The sequence below is a fragment of the Suillus subaureus genome (assembly GCF_016647635.1).
Source record: "Suillus subaureus strain MN1 chromosome Unknown BJ212scaffold_28, whole genome shotgun sequence".
Classification (NCBI taxonomy): Eukaryota; Fungi; Basidiomycota; class Agaricomycetes; order Boletales; family Suillaceae; genus Suillus; species Suillus subaureus.
In genome coordinates, this window is record NW_024538584.1 from 412,205 (window position 1) to 430,968 (window position 18,764).

The 18,764-nt window shown below is 45.5% G+C and overlaps 4 protein-coding genes across 4 annotated transcripts; 2 read left to right on the forward strand and 2 right to left on the reverse strand.

Annotated features, from left to right (window-relative positions):
* The first annotated feature begins 77 nt into the window (after nt 1-77).
* Nucleotides 78-2,187, forward strand: BJ212DRAFT_1434566 (alpha beta hydrolase fold protein). Its single transcript, XM_041337716.1, has 13 exons — nt 78-371; nt 426-454; nt 504-560; nt 617-637; nt 688-740; nt 788-872; nt 921-961; nt 1,010-1,057; nt 1,105-1,234; nt 1,282-1,316; nt 1,367-1,571; nt 1,625-1,703; nt 1,758-2,187. Exons 1-13 carry the CDS (start codon nt 218-220, stop codon nt 1,829-1,831), a joined length of 1,011 nt encoding a protein of 336 aa, XP_041190262.1. The 5' UTR covers nt 78-217; the 3' UTR covers nt 1,832-2,187.
* Nucleotides 2,188-7,812: 5,625 nt separating this feature from the next.
* Nucleotides 7,813-9,760, forward strand: BJ212DRAFT_1373557 (flavin-containing amine oxidoreductase-domain containing protein). Its single transcript, XM_041336368.1, is given in 8 exon segments — nt 7,813-7,837; nt 7,910-8,268; nt 8,288-8,515; nt 8,567-9,039; nt 9,095-9,181; nt 9,236-9,350; nt 9,404-9,410; nt 9,442-9,760. 7 exon segments carry the CDS (start codon nt 7,922-7,924, stop codon nt 9,649-9,651), a joined length of 1,467 nt encoding a protein of 488 aa, XP_041190263.1. The 5' UTR covers nt 7,813-7,837; nt 7,910-7,921; the 3' UTR covers nt 9,652-9,760.
* A 1,820-nt stretch (nt 9,761-11,580) lies between these two features.
* On the reverse strand, nt 11,581-12,489 carry BJ212DRAFT_1277315 (kinase-like domain-containing protein; the record flags this gene model as incomplete). The annotated part of the gene is made up of 5 exons (XM_041331355.1): nt 11,581-11,807; nt 11,852-12,077; nt 12,128-12,165; nt 12,222-12,252; nt 12,304-12,489. Coding segments are annotated over 5 exons (708 nt in total), but the record flags the coding sequence as incomplete, so codon positions are not given.
* Nucleotides 12,490-16,062: 3,573 nt separating this feature from the next.
* BJ212DRAFT_1373568 (uncharacterized protein) lies at nt 16,063-16,985 on the reverse strand. Its single transcript, XM_041336369.1, is given in 2 exon segments — nt 16,063-16,091; nt 16,102-16,985. 1 exon segment carries the CDS (start codon nt 16,911-16,913, stop codon nt 16,134-16,136), a length of 780 nt encoding a protein of 259 aa, XP_041190265.1. The 5' UTR covers nt 16,914-16,985; the 3' UTR covers nt 16,063-16,091; nt 16,102-16,133.
* Nucleotides 16,986-18,764: the final 1,779 nt, after the last annotated feature.

Consider the following 18,764-nt stretch of genomic DNA (forward strand, 5'->3'; position numbering starts at 1 on the left):
TTGAATGATAAATGGAAAATGCCGTAAAATGTTTCCGACATCATCAGGGGCTGACCAAGACCTAACCCACGTTGACCCACGATTCACCCGGCATTCTTAGTAAGTTAACCTAAACCTAATGCCAGTGTCCGACAGCTCTTCCGAGTCTCTATTCTGAGAATGTTATATCTTCGACCCATTCACTGATGGATGGATTCAATATCCCTCGCTCATAACTATGTCTCAGGTCGCTGAAATCCAATACTACCACCACGGGCGTTTCCGTGTTGCTGGTGGTATGCTGCCTGATGCCATCACTGCATACCAGACATTCGGCGACCCAAAAAACCCAGTTATCGTATTTCCTACATGTTATATGGGAAAGCTTGACAGTGAGTCTTCCGAAGTACTTATCATACGATGGCTTGAATTAAAAAAATTATTAGGTCAAAGTTACATGGTAGGGGAAAACAAGGTAATGCCATGTAGCTTGATCTTGATTTTCCGACCGACGCCAGCGATAGGTTTTGGATCCGCGCAAGTACTATGTGGTGACCATTGCCTTATTTTCCAATGGAGAGGTATGCTACATGATGTAAAGATGGCGTGGTCAGGCTCAGCTCACCTGTTGTTTTAGTCTTCTTCACCCTCTAACACAGTAAGTTTCCTCAGAGCACTGTCTGGCACAATAATTCATAATGACGGTAGCCTGTGCCATACAACGGCCCCTACTTCCCTACCGTCACATACGAAGACAACGTGTGAGTTTGTTCCATCTTAGATAGTCGAGGTTGCCGACATAGTTCAGCCGGGCACAGTACGCTGTGCTTACCCAGAAGCTCGGTGTCAAGAAAGTATTCTGCGTGATTGGATTTTCAATGGGCGCGCAGCAGGTAAATGCGTTCGAAAAGAGTTACGATGGTTTTGTTGAGGCATTGCAGGCATACTATTGGTCTGTCATGTATCCTGACTTCCTTGAAAGGTATGTTTTTGACGACTGCGAGCAGCTCTTTTTTTAACCACGATCAAGATACATCCCCATCTGTGGATCTGCTCGAACCAGCCCTCACAATCAATGGTACCTTTAGACACCTTACATTTGTGTCTGTGTTGATCCGACCACAGCATCTTAGAAGGTCCTAAAGCTGCTCTTTCAGCCTCAAAAGACTTCCAGGATGGCCACTACAAGAGCATTCCTCAGCATGGTATCCGGGCATTTGGCCGTGTATTGAACGCATGGGCACATAGCCAGGCGGTGAGGTTCCGCACCTCTAGCTGACTGACATACTGAAGTTGGCGCAGTGGTATGCCAAGAAAGGTTTTCTCTTCAACGGAAAGTGTGTCATTTATTGTATTGCACTCTCTATTTTCTTGATAGGACCACTAGATACACGAACCTCAACGACTTCTTAAGAGAGGACTGTGAAGGCGGTCTCCTGGAGTGGGACGCCAATGATTTATTGACACTCTTGAACACATGGCAAATGGGGGACGTATCTCTCATCCGTGATGGAAGTCAGTTCGCGGACTGTCTAGGAGCCATCAAGGCTAGAGGTCTGATTATGCCTTGCAAGAAAGACCTGTACTTCGCTGTAAGTCGTTTCACCTTTGTTACTTGGGTTTAGGTTGATGGCTCCTTGGATAGCCGGAGGACAGTCAGAATGAGATAAAATTCTTGAACAATGCAAGGCTAGTTATTATCGATTCTGAGTGGGGTCATGTGGGTGAGTTTGTCGGGCTTTATTTGCTTTGAACTACACCTTGTTGATATTCTGTAGCTGGGGCAGGGGCAAACGTGCATGATGATGTGTTCATTCAAGCAGAGGTGATGAAATTTTTGGAGGAACCTTAAGTTCTACTTGGTGTCAATAAGTGTTGTTTTCGTCCTCAGTGGCTTAGTTGGCGGTTTTATGGCTCTGGGTCCTTAGTCTCAAAAAAGTTTGATTCTGCATAATTATGGAAAGCACTGTATGTGTTTTGTATTCATTAGTGTCTGCGAGACCTACGAGGTGCCTACGAAAGCCTGAGTTGAGTTGTCTAGCCTGCCTAAATGAATTTCGCGTTTTCCTGATATTCGCTTATACTTACTACTATCCCGACCTTCATCATGCGCAAGCTTAGCCTATGGAGGAGTTCCCCAATATGACAAGTTGAACACACATCGGGGTTTTCGATATTTAGGAGAGGTTTATATGTTGTACAAAATGCAAAGAAAATATTTGAAATTTAAACCAACATAAAAATAGGTACACAACTTGAAAATTTGCCTGTGTTTTATGTGTAATCCAAAATATCAAGCATCCGCAACCATATTCCCACGGACAATATGTCAACAAATATAAGAAATATGATCAGATTTTATATGCCTGCTTCAATTTAAAGTTTAATCTTCACATAAAACTTTGGACAAAACTTGAAATTTAGATGGGACAATATGCTTGCCAATATATCAAGTTTTGCCTGACAATTAGATGTCCCTCAAAATTTCAAGTTTACACTGGCGACAAAATGTCGTGACAAAGCTTCAAGTTTTGTGCACAGATGAAATAAATTGTCCAATCATTGCCCACCCATTACTCAATTGTAGCCTGCTCATGGTCTGAATTCATCACCTGGTGTGGCAATACACACATAATAAATCAGTACAGACCTGGTGGACAAGTGCAAGTGGGGAGAAGTATCAGAGTTTTTTAAATATTGGAGTACAAGTGGAAGAGGATTCAGCGGTGACATGGGTACATTATGTCAGAAATAATTGTAATATCCAAATGGTTGGGATGCTCTGGGCAGTCAAAAGTGAGCCTCTCAGATGATATCTTTTTGGGCCTGAGACCAACTTCTCCAATGTGGTTGAAGAATCATAAACAAGGACTGCAGCAGAGCTATATGTAAAACATGAGTTTAATGCTCAATGCAGCTCTGTAAGTGGCACTCACCAAGGGGTGTTGATATGAATACTTGTACCAATGTGGTACCCATACCCACCATGCCTGCGCCTACTTCCATCCCCACATGCATATTGTGAGGGAACAGGTGGAGTCATTGGCCTGGTACCAGAATTGGCAACAATGATGGCATGAGATGCCCGGAGATGCAGATGGCATCTAAGTTTGAGAAGGCATCTTGGAGAAAGTACCTGGAATGTTAGAAGCACTTGTGGCAGGCAACAAGTGAGATTTGTCAAATGGTCTTTGCAACTTAACTTCATGGAGAGTGAATGAAATAACTCAAAGCAACAGTACAAACTGTTGATTATGAGGGGTACTGGAGGTTGAGGACTGTGGATGGAAGCAAGCAGAGTGATTCTGAATGACAGTCCAAATGATGGTTAAGATTTTAAGGACAGTCAGCAGTCATGAGTTGGGAGGTAATTGTACAAACCATTTCCCTGAGTGTGATTGTGTTATTCAGCAAGGGTAATGATCAAGGAGATAACATCAGTCTGATAACACAGTTGTAGAGCACAATGTACATAGCAAAAAACAACATGAGAGAATAGGTACAACTACACATCTGAGTCTGTCCAAACTAAGCAAGACATCAGAAGTATGAAGGAGGTTGGTTAAGGAACTACTCTTACCAAGCGCCTTGTTTAACAGGAATTCATAACAGGCCCATACTAACACAGGGTGGGATGGGACAAGTGGATACCATGGGCATGTCTCATACGCCCATTGGGTAGTAAACATCTTCATGTCGCCCTCTTCATTGGGGTGGGACTGATCAGGAATTGTTGCAGGAAGCGAGTGTGTTGTGAGAGAGGTGAAAACTTTCAGAGTTGTGTACAAAACATGGAGTTGTTTAGGACACATGGCAGGTAGTCTTGTTGGTATGGGGTGGGCGATGGGTGAGATACAGTGGCTCAAAAAAGTGTCTCAATGTTTGTGACTTTTCATGTAATTGCTGTATTATGAGCCAGGGCGTGAGAATATGACTAAGCCATAGGGAGGTGTGGGAAAGCTCTGCTTCTAAGCTTCATGTTTGATTCCTATAGCATGGGAAGATTATGTCATCAAGTGAAGATATGGTTAATTTAATTTGGTGACTCATTGAGACACTTTTTTGACTTTCAGTTTGGCCAACACAATCTCTATAATTCTAGTACTTGGTGCTTCCTCCTGTTGCTCTAATTACTTCCACCACTCTTCTATGCATACTATCTATCAATTTGAGGCATTCCTTATCAACAATCTTGCCCCACTCTGCTGCACCTCTCTCCCACAGCCAAAATAACCCCTAAAGAGTGGTGGAAGTAATTAGAGCAACAGGAGGAAGCACCAAGTACTAGAATTATAGAGATTGTGTTGGCCAAACTGAAAGTCAAAAAAGTGTCTCAATGAGTCACCAAATTAAATTAACCATATCTTCACTTGATGACATAATCTTCCCATGCTATAGGAATCAAACATGAAGCTTAGAAGCAGAGCTTTCCCACACCTCCCTATGGCTTAGTCATATTCTCACGCCCTGGCTCATAATACAGCAATTACATGAAAAGTCACAAACATTGAGACACTTTTTTGAGCCACTGTATCTCACCCATCGCCCACCCCATACCAACAAGACTACCTGCCATGTGTCCTAAACAACTCCATGTTTTTGTACACAACTCTGAAAGTTTTCACCTCTCTCACAACACACTCGCTTCCTGCAACAATTCCTGATCAGTCCCACCCCAATGAAGAGGGCGACATGAAGATGTTTACTACCCAATGGGCGTATGAGACATGCCCATGGTATCCACTTGTCCCATCCCACCCTGTGTTAGTATGGGCCTGTTATGAATTCCTGTTAAACAAGGCGCTTGGTAAGAGTAGTTCCTTAACCAACCTCCTTCATACTTCTGATGTCTTGCTTAGTTTGGACAGACTCAGATGTGTAGTTGTACCTATTCTCTCATGTTGTTTTTTGCTATGTACATTGTGCTCTACAACTGTGTTATCAGACTGATGTTATCTCCTTGATCATTACCCTCGCTGAATAACACAATCACACTCAGGGAAATGGTTTGTACAATTACCTCCCAACTCATGACTGCTGACTGTCCTTAAAATCTTAACCATCATTTGGACTGTCATTCAGAATCACTCTGCTTGCTTCCATCCACAGTCCTCAACCTCCAGTACCCCTCATAATCAACAGTTTGTACTGTTGCTTTGAGTTATTTCATTCACTCTCCATGAAGTTAAGTTGCAAAGACCATTTGACAAATCTCACTTGTTGCCTGCCACAAGTGCTTCTAACATTCCAGGTACTTTCTCCAAGATGCCTTCTCAAACTTAGATGCCATCTGCATCTCCGGGCATCTCATGCCATCATTGTTGCCAATTCTGGTACCAGGCCAATGACTCCACCTGTTCCCTCACAATATGCATGTGGGGATGGAAGTAGGCGCAGGCATGGTGGGTATGGGTACCACATTGGTACAAGTATTCATATCAACACCCCTTGGTGAGTGCCACTTACAGAGCTGCATTGAGCATTAAACTCATGTTTTACATATAGCTCTGCTGCAGTCCTTGTTTATGATTCTTCAACCACATTGGAGAAGTTGGTCTCAGGCCCAAAAAGATATCATCTGAGAGGCTCACTTTTGACTGCCCAGAGCATCCCAACCATTTGGATATTACAATTATTTCTGACATAATGTACCCATGTCACCGCTGAATCCTCTTCCACTTGTACTCCAATATTTAAAAAACTCTGATACTTCTCCCCACTTGCACTTGTCCACCAGGTCTGTACTGATTTATTATGTGTGTATTGCCACACCAGGTGATGAATTCAGACCATGAGCAGGCTACAATTGAGTAATGGGTGGGCAATGATTGGACAATTTATTTCATCTGTGCACAAAACTTGAAGCTTTGTCACGACATTTTGTCGCCAGTGTAAACTTGAAATTTTGAGGGACATCTAATTGTCAGGCAAAACTTGATATATTGGCAAGCATATTGTCCCATCTAAATTTCAAGTTTTGTCCAAAGTTTTATGTGAAGATTAAACTTTAAATTGAAGCAGGCATATAAAATCTGATCATATTTCTTATATTTGTTGACATATTGTCCGTGGGAATATGGTTGCGGATGCTTGATATTTTGGATTACACATAAAACACAGGCAAATTTTCAAGTTGTGTACCTATTTTTATGTTGGTTTAAATTTCAAATATTTTCTTTGCATTTTGTACAACATATAAACCTCTCCTAAATATTCGATAACCCCGATGTGACACCTTGCAGTAGCCGCTCGTGTTCGGATCCTGATTCCTCAGACTCCGACTCGCAGACTCACTTCATGAATTGAACTTATAATAGTATCTGCCAGCATGGGGTTGATACTTCTACTCGGCTCGTTGGCAGATGCCAGAAAATCTTCCCCGGGTCCACCCTAAACATCTTTCCTTCTTCTTTCTCATTCCACTCGCGAAGTTCGAGACGGTGCAACACTTTTCCAGACTCTGATTGTGGAGGAATGATTATAAACCACCTTCCCTTCAGCCTGTCAAACAATTTCAAACTCCTATGTCGCACACCCTTAAAGGCCACCCTATCAGAACAGAATTCGGATGTAGTAGGATGTAGAAGTTCTAACTTCTCAATCATTGGCAGAGAAATTCCAACCGCAAGGTCAATCTTGATCAAGACAGTCAACTGGTCATGTCATCTGACAATTTTCGAAGTAGTTCTGAGGTCCTCCCGAGTTGAGATGTATTTTGACCACACTTCGAGCCGATCAGAACCAAAATGACCTCAGTCATGGATCGTCATGGTAATATGGAAGCAAGGACCTCATCCGCGAAGTTGATAAAGGCGTAAGTATCTTACCACTCATGCTCGTGATACGTTTCTGACATTGACAGTTAGGAGGAGCCGGTAATCGCCTGCCTAGTAGTACTATGTAACGCTGAGCACTTGGCTCAGCAGACACTATCGCTATAGGATGCATCAACTTACAAATACGATTACTTGCACGGCTCTAGTTGAAGACTGGCATGGGCCAAATGGGACATGTAAGTACTTTGGCTGCGTTCCCAATTTCCGTAAGTGACATTGCCAAATAGAAGCAGCATATCTGGGACGGCATAGTTCCGACTGGTGACCGTGTTCTGATTGTCGCTGGTTATTTCATATCCAATCTCTGCAAGTGCCAGAACAACGTCCTGACCACATTCACATAAGTCTTGGAACTGATTTCTAGTGTAGGTCGTGTTGACACTGACCAATGAAAATAGATCACAATTCAGGCTCACCGGATTGAGTTTGCTGGAGGAATCATAATGGGCGGCCGATCTGGGGTCACGTCTGGGGTCAAGTTTGATGCCCCTGACTTTGGCCCAGACTTGGCCTCAGACGGTCATTTCAAAGAGTTCATCGAAGCAACGGTGCGTGTTCCTTTTCAAATGTTCCTTGCGGTCACAGAATTGGCCAATCCTTCTCATTCTCCGAATGAAAAGCACAATATATAAGGTGGGTTTCAAGTTTGTTCACACTAGACGAGTCTTATCCAATACATCCTATCTTCAATACCACTTGCGCTTACCATGGATTTTGGAGGAGACGTGCTAGGCTACTGGGGTCGAAACATCATTGAAGAATACGATGGTGTTCTTCTCAAAAAGCTTCCTGGACTCTCCAGGGTTGGTCGTCAACAGACCCCGCAACTACCGCTTTCCAAGGTTGGCTTTCGCAAGACGGACAACCCAGTTGGAATTTTAGGCGCAGGAGTTGGTGGTCTATATACCGCCCTCATGCTAGATTCGTTGGACATCAAGTATGAGATCTTGGAGGCGTCGGACCGCACCGGCGGCCGCCTCTTCACCTACAAGTTTCCGGATAGCAAAGAATATGATTACTACGTATGTCACTCATTTAATGCTGCTGCGTCAATGATGCTTATCATGTAATCTCTATTCTCTCCCGCCAACTAGGATGTTGGTGCCATGAGATTTCCCTTGCCGCAGAAGGACAGTGACGGCAATTACAAGACCGGTATTATGAAGCGCTTGGGCGAGTTAATCAACTACCCAAAGCTCAACGACGGTCAAGTACCTTTAAAGTCCACACTTATCGACTACTATTACAAGGCGAGGGCAGGAGGATCTTTCCTCTACTTCAACAATGAACGTTACCAAGTCTCTGACACATCGCACCCTCCTGACTTTCGTGCCCGGGAAATGGGTGTTGAGTCCGAGTATGTCGCAGTGGGAGTAGAGAAGATTGTTGACGACGTCGTTGAACCATTCTCCCGTATGCTCATAAACGATTTGGAGAAGCAGGTCCACAAGGGGTGGGACGTCATGAAGGAGAATGACTGCATACTCGCTTCGCGCATACATGTCGTTCAAGTACATTCCCAGCGTCAGCCTCGAACTCCCGCCCATGCATCTTGCCACCAGCGTTATCAATTGGTGCGAGACATTCGACAACAGCACCGGCTCGTATGACCGCGGTTTGACTGAAGCGGTTCTCGAGTCGCTGGCGTTCGCAAAGGCCGGGTCGGAAATCATCGGAGACGTAGAATGGAAGTGCTTCAAGTAAGCGCGTCTGTTGTCTCCGAACTCATGCTTACACTTTCCCGTACCTAGAGGCGGTTCTCACGTACTCATCGACTATATGACGAACTACATCACTGCTAACGGTAACAATGATCTCATCAAGTTCAATAAAAGCGTCACGAGCATCTCTCAGGGAGGTGAAGACACCATGGAGGTTTCTGTGAGGGGCGGACCCAGCCGCACATATTCACATGTTATATCGACCATCCCTCTGCCGTGCCTGCGCACGATTGACCTCTCTGGTGCTGGTTTAAACGTGATGCAGAAAAACGCATTGCGCAAGCTACAGTACGGTCCTTCAATCAAAGTCGGGGTCCGCTTCCAATCAGCCTGGTGGACGGATCGATTCGGTATCGTAGGAGGCCAATCGTTCACTGACCTTCCCATTCGAACTATCGTCTACCCTTCTTACGGGGTCGATTCTGCCTCACCATCCACAGTGCTGATCGCGAGCTACTGTTGGACAAATGATGCAGAACGCTTGGGAGCGCTCATCGGCACCGGTAAACATGGAATACATTGAGCAACTAAAGGAACTCGTGCTGCGCAATCTCGCAGAAGTACACAATATCACTTACAGTTTCTTGTCGGATCAGTACTTGGACATATATGCATGGGACTGGAACTACGACCCGCTCACCATGGGTAAGTCTGTAAATATTGATGTGATCCAATTGATGCTCACTCGCTTCGCTACAGGTGCCTTTGCGTACTTTGGGCCTGGAGATTTCCAGGATTTATACACGGCGCTCAGTGTTCCAAATGCCAATAAGAGGTTCCATTTCGCTGGAGAGGCCATCAGCACCCGTCATGCGTGAGTGAAAAGCAGTCGTGCTTGGGATGATTACAATTCAATGTCACCTACAGGTGGGTTGTTGGTGCGTTGGACAGTGCATGGCGCGCAGGTGTACGAATACCTGCTCGCTTCTGGACAGCCTCAAACTACTATTGAAAAATTCTTCAATTTATGGGGCAAGAACATCGAGTGGGTAGGCCCATCATCCTGGTATGTTGATGAGGGGCGGAGTACAGAGGATCCAAACACGAACACCATGTTACGAGTCCACATGGCATGCACATATGCTGGTGAAACATCTGGGGAGGTGAAGTTCTGAACAAGACGTAGTGATTAGCTAGGTAACATTGACTGAAGTTGTAACATCACTCGCCTTGTACTATCATTGATGACTTGTTTGCTCCTAGGAACTAAAATACATCGTGTGTGTCTGATCGTTAACTTTTGAGTACTAGTTGTGCCAATTCGCGAAGCACTGAATCTTTGAGACTTTGTATCGCATCGTATTTGATGAGTCAACTGCAGTCTTATTATTTGAATGACCGTCTTCTCAGACTCGTCTAAACTAGATCCACGAGGAGGATGCAAATCCAAATTTCATTCTCTGACCAGGAAACATCAAGACCCGACAAGTCTACTAGTCCCTTCCAACAAAATCTCGTACCCTTCTCAAAGACGCGACACTCCTACATAGAATCTTACATTGATACGCAAACTGGGGGCTGAAGTATGCTATGAATCTCTCACAAATTAGCTAAGCACTTGAAGGTGGCTGCCAGACCCTATTACTGATTTCTCCTAATGTAACTCAGCGTATGGAATCAGGACGGTATCTGCTAATTGATTGCTCATCCGTATGCAAGATATTGTGAGCGTCTCGGGTTCCATCCACCTCCACAACTGGGTTTGTCCATCACGCTGTCACAGAAAGAACAAAAAGGCCATCACACATGTGATAAGATAAGTATGTCGGGATATCTTGAGAAATTTACGGATACGTTAATAGTGGCGGAATGAGTACTGAGTGGCGGTTGGTCTGGAACTGCAGCGTCGTTATGATATTGCAAAACGTGGTTGAGGACAGGGGTGCCTCAGGGGGGCGAATCGTACCATGATCGATATCGGTGATAGGCAATGTCCCAGACCCCAAACTTCAGGCCAATCAGCAGGTCGTTCCAATCAGGGCGGAAAGTAATGACAGAGTCTTGAAGGGCAGCAATGTCACTGCCCGGAGCCGCCTCCTGGCAGACAGTTGCAATACGGTCCCGCATCATTACCACGCCCTTCTCGATCATGGTGTCGGCCACATCCATATCTCGGTTTGGAAACAATGTCTGCAGGAAAGCCATCAATAAGGCGAACCTAATGAGTGTTTGCAGATACTTACTACACCACACGCCTGCAGTTCACTGTTATCAACAACGATGTTGAATCGGTTCATTCCCCCGGACCCAAACGTGAAATCGAACAGAGGCGAGGTGACAGCATGTATGGCCTGCGATCACGATGGGTTGATCGTGAGATCGTACTGCATCCCCTTGAAGCGAATGAAACGAAGAAACTGAGCGAGGTGATGTCTCCTGGCATAGCATCTGCCATGCATGCTTCAGACATACGTTCAGGCGAGCGATATGGTTGATGTTCATCAATCACAACCAATATGACCATCAAAGACTTCTGGATTACCGGCGATCTCATATTTAATTTTCCGAAGAACTGAATCTGTGTCCTGTGCAAATGCACATTCCCCGATGACAAGGACCCCATGACTCCGATAATTCTCAGTTACCGCATCCATTCGAATTGCCATGTCTGGAATGGCCGATGCAGATAGCTGAAAGTTCATGGATATCGTGGTAAGCACGGGGTTGTCGTCGTGAACGAAGTCATGCAAAAGAAAGATTGAACTCAAGTGTTCGAATGGAGCTTCGTGTATGAGAATGCGCCTTTCGACGAGAAGGATGTGATCGTCCCTGAAGTAACTCCATCTGCAAAAAGTTGGTACATTACTAGTGGCGAGAAGTGATCCATCCACCTTACCTTGGTCTTGCTGATAACCATAGCCAATTCGAGTCGATGATGTGCGATACTGTTGAGTATACCTGACGATCAACATCAAAAAACTCCTGTTACGATAATCAAATGATTGCTTGCACTCCGCTCATGAATTCAAGCATACCGCATACTCTTCCTCAGCGTTTGGCTCGGTGGCGCATCATGATATGTTTATATATTCTACAGTATTAAATCACCCACAAACTGGATTCAGGACAGCCCGTCCTTCCACAAATTTTAGGATGGCTTCGTCAGAGGGTCGATGCTCCATATCCCGTGACCAACAACTCTGAATGAAATCCCAGTCAACATCGCTGATCACAGGTGCGGGCGGCCTTTTGGGTCTTATCCCTTGTGATATGCAGTGAATTATGGCTTCATATCTGGCAATATAATGGTATGGGATCTTGCCCTCCAAAACTTGCAGGAAGATGAGCTGATGCAGTGACGATCATCCAGGCTACGTACCTGTAGCATGATCCCCCCAAAAGAGTACACGTCGCTTTTCGAAGTGAATACCAGTGACATGTTGCCTTCATCATCGAATATTAAGTATTCTGGCGCCATGTATGGTGCAGTGCACGTGGGATTGGTGGGCAACAATGCCTGACTCGTTCTTTCAGGAAGGAGGGCAGAAAGACCAAAATCGGCAAGGCTTGCTTTTCCATTCTTGTCAACAAGAATATTATTCTAAGGAAACTTCAGTTGGGCGTTCATGGATCTCATAAGGGCATACGCACACCGCTCAAGTCTCCATGGATGATTGACTGCGAGTGGACTACCCAATTCAGTGTTAATTGACTCTCACATCAACGACAAAAACACTGAACATACGATATTGAAGTCCACGAGCTACATCCCTGAGCTAAAGAGACCTTAGCATGATAGATATGGTGAGGTGAATGATTGACCGAACCAGTGCAAATTTTGCATTGTAGGAAAGCATCTTATGCTTACGCTGAAGGTATCCGGTCAGAGTGCCATTTTGGAACCATGGAGAGATGAGTGCTGGGAGGGAACCAAATCCATCTGTAACTCCAAAGAGAGGAACGATATTTTCGTGCTCAAGTTTCAACCATAACTTAATCTCTCGGAACAATCGCTAACGGACCAAAGTCAGTAATGAGACAAGAAAAAGAATACATTACTGACATTGATGATCTTTAACATGTCTGGATCCTCGTCAAATTTTATTTCCTTGACTGCGACCTAAATCAAATGTAAGGAATGTAGATGACAATCAACTGAAAGGCACCTACATCATTGGAAGAGAACTGGTGGCGGGAGACCAATTGTGGGACGCTTGCATCGATGTCTCTTACATGGAGCTTACACCTATGAACATTTGCAAACCCTCCAGAGTTCTGATGATCCTTGTTTAGTCGTTGGACTGAGTTTGTCAAATCAACGGTACTGATGACGATGAGCCAAACAGCGGCATGCATGCAACAAAAGATAGCTCACCCGAAACCTTGGACCAAGACTAAGTAGCGGACCTTCTCGATTGAGGGACGGGATTTCTCCTCAGATAGGCACTGTCGCACCATGTTCAGCTGCACCTCATCCATCTTTGAGCCAAAATTTGGTGAGGCACTTAAGAGGAACTTCGCAAGGATTCTACCTCCACAGTCGGACCAAAAGGCCCTGTGCCCTTTAATTTTTCTGAAAGCACTTGGCCCTCTCCTGAAATCCACCAGTACGGCAACTTTCCTGACAACACCTGGATAATACTTGTGTGAAACGCGTCAAAGACTATTTTGCTCCATAACACACCAGAATCGCGACGCAGCCATATGAGTATATGTCTCCGGCTTTTGATGGTCTTGGTGCCTCAGTTCGATAACTATGTGTGATAGACTCAGGTGCAATGTACCTCGCATCTCCTGGAAGCTGCTCGCTGAATATCTGATTATCTGCAATACGTACACAGCCTGAATCGTCACAGAATATGGTGTCCTAAGGGTGCGGTGAGAATCCTCAGTACATTACTCAAGTAATTGAAACATACCCCCGTTAGATTACCATGCACAATGCCCTGCTTATGCACTGAGGGGCATATGAGTTCCGTGTATGAATGGCTATGGGACATACTGACAATATTCAATACCATCCGCCACCTCAAATAGCTGCCCATTCGAGGTCAGAACTGAAGCACCTATCCACGCCACAAGATATCAACTTACGATGTCAGACTTTTGACGTTCAAACAAACTAAAGTGATTCCGTTTGAGGTAGCCATGCAACGAACCGCGTGGTACACGCCGAGGACTTCGCTCCGCACTGGCAGGTCCACGGGAGACCTGGAACTATCGTTTGCATATTTGACTTCCAGATATTAAGCGCTGTCAGTAACCAGAAGACAAACGTACTCACCAATCGATAGAGCAACCAGCCTGACGTTGGAATAGTTGAAGCAAATGCATAATAGCCTTGACGCCAAGGCGAGTCACAGCACCGCAAAAATGACATTGGTAGTCGACTCCGGAGGTCACTTGCTGTTCAATTATAACCTTCATGACAGTCTTCGTGCCTGCTTCGATGCTTGGCCATTCATGGCTTGTAGGCGAGGCTAATCGCATGCCACTGTCAATGGACAAATCGTATTGTCCTTCCTCGATAACATTATTTCGGGCTGCAATCGAGTCACGTTCAAACAGAACTTGGAGCATCTTATTGAGTTGCTAAAGAGAATTTGATGAGTGAGCTTCCCTGATTTTCATCGTTGCAAGGCGGACCTGGAATGAGGTGTAGAAGTTCACCGGTACTGGATGTTCATGACTCTGATGACCCTCTCGCACATCGTGCATGTTATTTTGACTTTGTTGCATCTGGAACCACTAGAAAAGCAGAGTGGTGAGTGAAATGCGGGAAATATATCAAGAGTAGAACCCAACTAAACACCCCAGTAGATAACGGTCAATTTCAATGGAACATCTAGCGATAGTTTGTGTGACGGGTGTATACGAAAGACCACGTTTGTGCAAAATTTTCAGCTGGGCAGAGGTCTCTTGCAGAATCCTGAGTGCGGCTCAATATCGAGTAAATTCGAGCATACATAAACAAGGCGCATACATAACTAAGGAATCCCTCCGAGAATGCTCATATGGATCCCGGGCAGTCATGGCAGTTCCACAAATACCAGTTTACTAGTCGATGAAGCCGTAATGTCAGATGATCTAGATCCGCCTTATGCTGACCGTGTCTCTGTTGACGGCCTTTGAAATCAAGACACGTCCTCATAATTGAATAAGCTCTCACATATATAACTTGAAGGATGGCCAATAATCTAGCAATAGCATCTTCCATCGGAGGATCAGCAAGTGGTATTACACCTGGGTCGGAAGCTTCGCGAGCAGAGGATACAACCCAGGAGTATCTGGCAGAAGAAACATTGGTGGAGACGTCGAGACCTGGTTCACTAGTCGCAGAAACAGGATGCACTGCCGAAGAATTTGAAGGGAGAGGGGGATGGATGTCTGCGGGGATAGAGCCATCGCCCTCATCCCAGTTGGTGACTGACTGAACTGCATCGTGTGCACCCATTCCTTGTGGAGCGCCTCCGACGAACTGCGAATACCTTGCCCAAGCCCTCACCAGAATCGTTGACGGAAACCATGTAAGATGTAGGGGAGCGAAACAAGGAAGGCCGCGACCGACTCGGATTGAGGTATTTATGACAACGGCCTGAGGCAGCGTATATACAAGTTCTAGGATTCAGGGAAAGCCAAATTAGCACGATACCTATGGTTAGTGAGGAATCACTACTTCACGATGCCACAGTGGCCCCGGATGGGGACGAACTTCACTTTACAGCTATGTAGGAATAATCGGAACTGTGGAAGCCAGCTGGACCGCACTCTGTTACCGTGACAAGATCGCAGTCACATGTTCGGATAGGTCACAGGTCTTGTCAGACACAACCACTGACGCGCCAGTGCAAGCGTTCCTATGTTCTACATTCGACTCCTGGATCAAGTTGCACGGGTTCATGTCTCATTGTAGTTCCCTACTACATTACCCCTACCTTCTAATCGCTCTCCCTCACCACAGGCCACTACTCATGGACATTCACGCCTATCAGTATGGAAGAATAGTCTGTGGCTACAGATGACGTAACTTGCCAAATGCATCCGCGGTAGCCGGTTCGCCCTCTGCGCGAGCTTTCTTTCATTTAGTGGTCGCTGTGCATTATCTGGCCGATATTCAAGCTATGCACCTGATGCACTGATCTACCCCAACTTATATTTGGTAAACAATGTAGTACAGCACGGTCAAACCCTGATGCTCGAACTTGGTGCTCAGTGCTTGCATATCCTCAGGGAGTTTGTCTCGTTTCACGACCTTGGGGCGGCCGCCCTTGTCCAAAGTCAACTCGATTGTCTACCGAAACGTTATCCTTCGCACGTCGTCCGTGCATATCGATGCTCTGTCCAACCCCCTGGACGTCAAGACCTGCTAGTACAATACACGTGTCGTAGTGCTCATATCAAGATCAATCGTACCAATCCATTTCTTCACATATTTGGGCACACGAACGAGCCGAACGACCTTGAAATCATCATTACACACACGGCTCCAAGTACCAAATGATAACCACGGGGGAGGCATATCCTTTGTCTGATGAGTGGTTGGACAGTGCGAAGGTACTTTTGTAACGAAGCGGGGTGACGAAAGGCAACTCGGAAATGGGAGCTTGTGAGTAATTAAGGTTATGTTCCTGCATATTGACCCACAACAAAAGTACATTTAAATGTCCCTATAGCTCAGCCACCACTGAGGTGGTTGGCTAAGCAACGTCGTCATCATGTCCATTTGCGCTTGTGTAGGTCGTGCTTGAAAGCTGACGGGATCGTCCGAACAAACGGAGATGACCACCACCACCTCTTCTGCATCATGCTCGACTTCAAATTCATTGTCGGCGTCTCCAAACACCGAGGTTTCGTCTTCATCATCGGGGCTTGTATAGCCCTCATCTTCGTCCTCCTTTGCATCTTCATGATGGTTATTAGCAATGGCCTCCTGTTTATCAGTCTTGCTGCCGTCATCCTTTTCGTCTTCATAGTGACTTGCATCGCCCTGATCTTCATCGGTCTTTGGGTCGTCTTCTTCTTCGTCTTCAAAGTTAGTTGGATCACCTTCGTCAGTTTTTGGGTCGTCCTCCTCATCTTCATAGTGGGTTGGCTCTTCTTCATCAGTCTTTGTACCGTCGTCTTTTTCATCTTCGTAATAAGTTGTATCGCCTTCTTTGTCAGTCTTTGTATCGTCTTTCTCGTTTTCATAGTGACTCGATGCTTGTTCATCAGTCTCCGTGTCGTCCTCTGTGTCTTCGTGGTCAGTTGGACCTCCCTCATCTTCATCAGTCTTTGTATCGTCCTCCTTTTCACCAGCTAACTCTTCTCTGTCCCCCTCCGAGTCTTCATCCGCCGAATCGTCAGGCTCTAAGACCGGGTCGACACAACACTTGTAATCCAACTGACGGAGGCGCAACTCCTTCAAAAGCCAATTACGAGTCAACGATGCGCACATTGGATCATAAAAATCGGCGGGATCGATGAACTTCTTGATTTCGTTCTCGAAGGCGAGAATGAAATCTTGGGTGATGCGGTAGCCGTAATGTTGTTCGCGGTTTTCTCTAGGGGGGCGCTCGATGTCGATTTGAAACTCCTGGGTGGACGAGGAAATCTGTGGTGTTGAGGTGAGGTTTAGCATGTTATGTAACGCTGAAGAATGGTGTTGTAGCTTCGAACCTGGAACTTGAGGGTTTGGACGAATTCTTTGAATAAGACTGACAATTGCTCGAATGGCGAGGACATTGTACGTGAAATGATTGAGATGATGATCGAGTGCTCTGGATACAGTCCCAGCCAACTCGTCATATATGATTCCCTTTCATCCACTGTGATCTTTCAGACTATTTCCCCCTTTGTTCGGTAATTTTTTATCTTGCATTGTTTTCCAGTGGCTCTCGTGGTCAATGCTAGATCGGGATGCGTGGAAGCTTTGAAATCACGATCGCTTCGTCAGGGGCTAGAGCGCTGTGCAATGCTTCCAGGGACTCAGAACGGTTGTTCTTCTGATGCTTATGGTGATCCTACAGCGCTGGTGATCCTGACAGATGCATCTGGCAGCCTGAGTCAACTGTTGGTGGACGAGGCTTGTCGAAGAATCGAGTTTGCGGTGGGACACGGACGAAACGATGGTCGCCGTAGGTAGAGCTAGCGGTTGATGATGTACCTTTGTTGAGTTATGTAACGCAGAATGAATACATAGAATTAAATTGACTGGCATGGATGTACGGTACTCAGTATAACTTAATACAACTTGATCGGGAAAAACTTGAGTAAAATTCTCCTGCTCCTCCAAACATTTTCCGTGCTATACACTACCGCGGCCGCTACTTACACGCTCCTGGAAAGCAATCGAAGTCATGTCCGTTCCTGCATTGAAGCTGGCCGCGAGCTTAGCGTTATATTCTCGAACACCGAGGATGAGGCGTGGTCCCAGCACAAACTTCTGCACTACCGAGCAGATTTGAAGAGTTCCATAATATGTCTCGGCTCCCTTGGACCACGAGCGCTATAAAAATGGTGAACAACTCATACAGGAGATGTCAATGACTAATTGGCGTACCGAGATCTTTGGAGAAAGAAAGCCGATGTGGAGGCAAGACGTAGCAACAAAACTAGCACATGGGAGAATTCAGGGGAAAGGCGAGCGCATTCAAAGCACAAGCTCACATTGCAAAATAAAACACGTGAGTTTTGAGTAATATGGTGAAACAGTCCCCAATGGTCCATTCTGTTGATGGCCCTCGCAGTTCGCGGAAGTGTTTTACAGCAATCCAGATAGCAAGCCACAGTGCAAGAACCTCCCATACCGTATTGAGAATCCAAACCATTATGATCAGTCGTTGGACGCCTTTCTCGTAGCTGTACGAGCACTCATAGATGCCGTAGAGGAGAAGTTCTTCTGATATTTATCTGATGAACCAGGTTTTTTGACTCATAGCTACTAGTAAAGCTTACCTCCAACAATATTCTCAAATCCAATCGCGAGCATCACAATGCAAGTAATATTGACAACCAGGAAGGTCGCTACGAGAAAGATAAGCATCTTTCTCGATCCCTGATACATGGCATGTAACCGTGCAATCAAGATGACTTGTATAATGTTTCAACCAGGTCAATATGACTGAGTATGGCAGTACTCACCGCCCAGAAGGACATCGATGGCCCCATTCATCCAATTTGTTGTGGCGTTCATAATATTGCCTGAAATACCCAATCAGTGATCACCCTCGTAGGATAAAAGGCTCCAACAAAGCTCACATCTGTAATAGTCATGATATTGAAACAACAAGCTAGTCAAGCATCGCAC

Bases quoted from the DNA above. Each gene is read 5' to 3' on its own strand.
- BJ212DRAFT_1434566 (XM_041337716.1), top strand. From the start codon at position 218: ATGTCTCAGGTCGCTGAAATCCAATACTACCACCACGGGCGTTTCCGT. The intron at 1,058-1,104 runs GTACCTTTAGAC...ATCCGACCACAG, and splicing joins ACCAGCCCTCACAATCAATG to CATCTTAGAAGGTCCTAAAG. The intron at 1,235-1,281 runs GTGAGGTTCCGC...AAGTTGGCGCAG, and splicing joins CATGGGCACATAGCCAGGCG to TGGTATGCCAAGAAAGGTTT.
- BJ212DRAFT_1373557 (XM_041336368.1), top strand. From the start codon at position 7,922: ATGAGATTTCCCTTGCCGCAGAAGGACAGTGACGGCAATTACAAGACC. The intron at 9,040-9,094 runs GTAAACATGGAA...GCAATCTCGCAG, and splicing joins GGGAGCGCTCATCGGCACCG to AAGTACACAATATCACTTAC. The intron at 9,182-9,235 runs GTAAGTCTGTAA...GCTTCGCTACAG, and splicing joins CTACGACCCGCTCACCATGG to GTGCCTTTGCGTACTTTGGG.
- BJ212DRAFT_1373568 (XM_041336369.1), bottom strand. From the start codon at position 16,913: ATGTGCGCATCGTTGACTCGTAATTGGCTTTTGAAGGAGTTGCGCCTC.